Below are 4,953 nucleotides of genomic sequence, written 5' to 3'. Positions count from 1 at the left end.
TGGAGCAGAAACAGCAGCTATGCCCCCAATTCAGGTAGGGAAAGTTTCATCAGAGAATGGAACCATATGCCCCCTCCCCCAGGCTCAGAGTATGGCCAGTTCTTTGGCAAGATGGAGTGTCTTGTTCTTCTCATTGCACACTCGCACGTCTTGGTTTGCTATACAGGGTTGGTGTGAAAACGCAAAATCCAGCATCCAAAACAGGTGTAAAAATAGAAAATGGTACAGTAGTGGCTAAAATTGTGGAAACCTTTGGGAAAAGTGTATTTTTGAGTTTGATGGCTAATAACACCACTTTTGGGGGGGAGTATTACCATAAAATTATATTTCAATGGAAAGATAATTTAATCAAGAATGTAATGCAACATAATTTGTTCAATTATCTGTACTGTATTCTATGAAACTTTATAGCCAGATAACCAGAAAAAGGAAGCACAACTTGCTTAAGTTGATATCAGATAGCTTTCCTTCATCTGATTGTAGCCAATGAGCATGAGTGTTTAGAGAGCCAATCAGGTGTCATCTTGTTTTGGCAATGAGTCAATCAGATCACAGGAGGATTCAGTTATTGATGTCATGTATTGAAGCTGAGAGGAGGACATTTGTCATTGTGTTATGGGATCGCTATCAAGTGGGTTGGGTTTTTTGTGTTCTTTCATTTAGTGAGCTGGTAAAATGTAATAAAATTAAAGTAATGGTCAAATAGTTGACCGGTCGCCCAGAAAGTGATGTAAAATAGAATTATTAAGTGAACAAGGCTACAGTTATAAAGAAATTGGAAGAAAAATTGGTGGAAACCTAAACCAAAGGTGGCATTTCTACTGTATACACTTTTCCCAAAAGGTTTTCCACAATTTTGGCCACTACTGTACTCAAAGCCAGTTAAGAATGGAACGAGTGAAGTAAAACATGACATAGAAACCACTACAAGTGTAGGACAAATTCCTTTGATTATGAGGTAATAATCTGAAATACCGATCTCCCATGTAAATATTCTCACTGTCACAAGCTAAATCTTTCATACCGTAAAAATGTTTTGGTCACACTACGAAGAAGTAACAAAAGCTGCGAGGTTAAAAAAAAATGTTGGTGAAGTCACTTAGGGTTTCCAAGCTTGCCTCCAGGATACCAATAAAGGAAAACATTTGAAGCTCAGTGCTGATGTTTTTATCTAGTTTGGGTCATGAAACGTCTGCAAGAAAAAAAACCAAGCTCAGAGAGCACCAAGGACCCCACAGTCCTCCTTCTCCTCCTCCTCCTCCAACCCCACTCCCCTCTAGCACTGGTCAGGTTACCTAGTTTGGGTCATGAAACGTGTGCAAGAAAACAACCAAGCTCAGAGAGCACCAAGGACCCCACAGTCCTCCTCCTCCTCCTCCTCCATCTCCTCCTCCTCTCCCCACTCCCCTCTAGCACTGGTGAGGTTACCTAGTTTGAGTCATGAAACGTCTGCAAGAAAACAAGCCAGCTCAGAGAGCATCATTGTCTCCAAGGATTTGAATAGTTACAGGAAAAAAATTCCTACCATGTTTGTGTGTTGTCTAAAGTCCCTGTGGTTTGTTTATACAGGGAGACGGAGGTGGGGCATACTGCTCCCCTAAGCATCTGTGGTGCTTTCTGGGCCAGTGAGAAGCTCTCCAAGGGGACCTCTTCTGCTGGTCTGCCTCCTGGATGTAGCTAAATCATATAAATTGAAATAATCCTGTGCACTTTGGAATAGTTTCATCAACTTTGTAGTCATTCCAACAACGGAAAAAAGTGGGCATTGCTCCACAGGCTCACTCACTGCTCACTCGCTGTTCACTCCAGGACTTTGATTCTGAGCAGCTCAAGGTTGACTCAACCTTCCATCTTTCTGAGGTCGGTAAATTGAGGACCCGGATTGTTGGGGGGCAAGATGCTGACTCTGTCAACCGCTTAGAGAGGGTTGTAAAAGCACTGTGAAGTGGTATATAAGTCCCAAGTGCTAGTGCTGTTGCAAAATCGTGTATTTTAGTTTTATGAAATAAGAGGAAATTTAACATGTCCTCCTCCGGGGCTATCTGTTAAGGAAAATGTTTCTTCCTCTTTCAGCGTTCTGTGTCCTTTGAGGAAGTAGCCATGAGTTTCACAGAGGAGGAATGGGCCCTGCTGGATTGTTGTCAAAGAGCCTTGCATAGGGAAGTCATGTTGGAGAATTCTCAGAACGTGGCTGCTTTGGGTAAGGAAACCCTTTTTTTTTGCTCTGGGATCAATTATTTGGGAAAGAAATAATAATGATGATGATGATGGTGATGATGATGATGATGATGATGATGATGATAAGTTGGAAGGGACCTTGGAGGTCATCAAGTCCAAACCCCTGCTCAGGCAGGAAACCCTATATAATTTTGGACAAATGGCTGTCCAGTCTCTTCTTAAAAACTTCCAGTGTTGGAGCATTCACCGCTTCTGGAGGCAGGTTGTTCCACTGGTTAATTGTTCTAACTGTCAGGACGTTTCTCCTCAGCTCTAGGTTGCTTCTCTCCTTGATATAATAATAATAATAATAATAATAATAATAATAATAATAATAATAATAATAATAACAACAACAACAACAACAACAACAACAACAACAACAATAATAGTAATAATAGTAATAATAAAGTTGGAAGGGACCTTGGAGGTCCTCTAGTCCAACCCCCTGCTCAGGCAGGAAACCCTATACCATTTTGGACAAATGGCTGTCCAGTCTCTTCTTAAAAACTTCCAGTGTTGGAGCATTCACCGCTTCTGAAGGCAGGTTGTTCCACTGGTTAATTGTTCTAACTGTCAAGAAGTTTCTCCTTAGTTCTAGGTTGCTTCTCTCCTTGATCAGTTTCCATCTGTTGCTTCTTGTCCTGCCTTTAGGTGCTTTGAAGAATAGCTTGATTCCCTCTTCTTTGTGGCAGCCCCTGAGATATTGTAATACTGCTATCATGTCCCCCCTCATCCTTCTCTTCATTAGACTAGACCAGGGGTAGGCAACCTCGACTCTTTTATGACTCATGGACTTCAACTCCCAGAATTCCTGAGCCAGCATGGCTCAGCTTGAAGACTCTCCCTTTCCCCTCAGCATGGCTGGCTCAGGAATTCTGGGAGTTGAAGTCCACGAGTCATAAAAGAGCATAGGTTGCCTACCCCTGGACTAGACATACCCAATTCCAGCAACCGTTTTTTATATGTTTTAGCTATACCAGGAGCATCTCTTGGCTGAAGAAAGTGCTTTGTTTATCAAAAGCCCCAAGGAAAGGGAGAGATTGAAAGGTACCTACTCAGGTGGGCACTGGGATCATTTCTGATACTCCTTAATGAGTTTTCCAGACATAGATGTGCACTGTGCAAAAATGCATAAAAGTCTTTAAAACTCTATGTTTAGGGGCATGACATAATATCTGCTTTGGACTGTTATACCGCTCTGAGACTTACTGGACTCTTGATTATGATCTGGCATTTTGGTTCAAGGCCAAGGACAACAGAATAGTATCAACGTTAAAAGGATAATGCATTTATAATGAAATATATCAAAATACTATTGGTTATTTTGTTAAAGCATGGATCCTATAGATTTGGGAAGTTTTGGCTAATGCATCTATAGTAGAACACCACTTTTTTGGGGGGTGGTGGAGTAGTACCATAACGTTATATATCAATAGAAAGATACTTTAATCAAGAATGTAATGCAACAAAGTTTGTTCAATTATCTCTACTGTATTCCGTGAAAAGTTATAGCCAAATAACCAGAAAAAGGAAGCACAACTTGATTAGGTTGATATCAGGTAGCTTTCCTTCATCTGATTGTAGCCAATGAGCAGGAGTGTTTAGAGAGCCAATCAGGTGTCATCTTGTTTTGGCAATGAGCCAATCAGAATTACAGTAGGATTCAGTTATTGATGTATTGAAGCTGAGAGGAGAACATTTGTCAGTGTGTTATGTGATCGCTATCAAGTTGGTTGGGGTTTTTTGTGTTCTTTCACTTAGTGAGCTTGTAAAACGTAATAAAATTAAAGAGTTGAGTGGTCGCCCAGAAAGCGATATAAAATAGTATTATTAAGTGAACAAGGCTACAGTTATAAAGAAATTAGAAGAAAAATTGGTGGAAACTTAACCAAAGGTGGCATTTCTACTGTACACTTTTCCCAAAAGGTTTCCACAATTTTGGCCACTACTGTATATATGTATTAAGTCAGAGTTCCCCAATGTTTCCGGTTTTGCGGACCGGTGGGAGGGGAGAGGGGATGATTCCACGCGGTTGGCCAGCAAGCGCGCACATGCAATTCCATTTCTGTGAGCAGCGTGCATGCATGCCTGCTGCTCACTTAAATGGAGCGCGCACACTCGCTAGCCGTTTCTGTGGCCTGGTTGCATACCCCTCACAGCCCACTAATGGGTCACACCCCACCGGTTGGGGACCCCTGTACTAGATGAACATGTATTTACTGGTTTGATGTGTAAGGCCACCCAATTCATTCATTATTGAGTGTTGGCAAATCTTCTCGTAAAATATTTAAACACCGAATAATAGGAAAATTGTTGGTTTAGTTTGCGAATCAGGGAAGTGGCCATTTCCATTTGTGTTTCACAAGACTGTGCTAAGTAGATGTTCAAATGGTGCAACTTTCCAAGGTTTGGTTATCTCTGTAAGTTAAAGAGCATCCCATTAATTGCATCTATTGTGGTAAATGTTGAAGCATAAACTCAAAAGAGATAAAGTCATTTTCTGTATAATTCAGTCTCTTCTTTACCTAAACACGATACTTAGCTGATCATTTACTATTTAGTGTTATGGAAACCGATACCAAAAGTATATCACGAGGAAGAAGTGCAAATGCTTCATAAAATCAAGAAAAAACAATAAAAACGTTTCCTTAGTTTCATAAAGTATACAGAGAGGGATAGGAAATTTGGAAATATTAGATGTAATTATTTTATCATCATCATCATCATCATCAT

The 4,953-nt window shown here is 40.6% G+C and overlaps 1 protein-coding gene across 1 annotated transcript in view; it reads left to right on the top strand.

Moving 5' to 3' along the window:
* LOC107298388 (zinc finger protein 501-like) overlaps positions 1 to 4,953 on the top strand; it is an 8,204-nt gene continuing 3,251 nt past the window's right edge. The window contains exons 1-2 of the mRNA XM_029286511.1: positions 1 to 34; positions 2,074 to 2,200. Of these exons, the coding sequence (XP_029142344.1) occupies positions 20 to 34; positions 2,074 to 2,200 (142 nt within the window). The 5' untranslated portion in view covers positions 1 to 19. The remainder of the gene's footprint in view (positions 35 to 2,073; positions 2,201 to 4,953) is intronic.

This window comes from Protobothrops mucrosquamatus, unplaced genomic scaffold (assembly GCF_001527695.2).
Source record: "Protobothrops mucrosquamatus isolate PMUCROS unplaced genomic scaffold, P.Mucros_1.0 scaffold3933, whole genome shotgun sequence".
Classification (NCBI taxonomy): Eukaryota; Metazoa; Chordata; class Lepidosauria; order Squamata; family Viperidae; genus Protobothrops; species Protobothrops mucrosquamatus.
The sequence above is the reverse complement of the archived record's forward strand: the minus strand, read 5'-3'. Positions and strand labels throughout refer to the sequence as shown.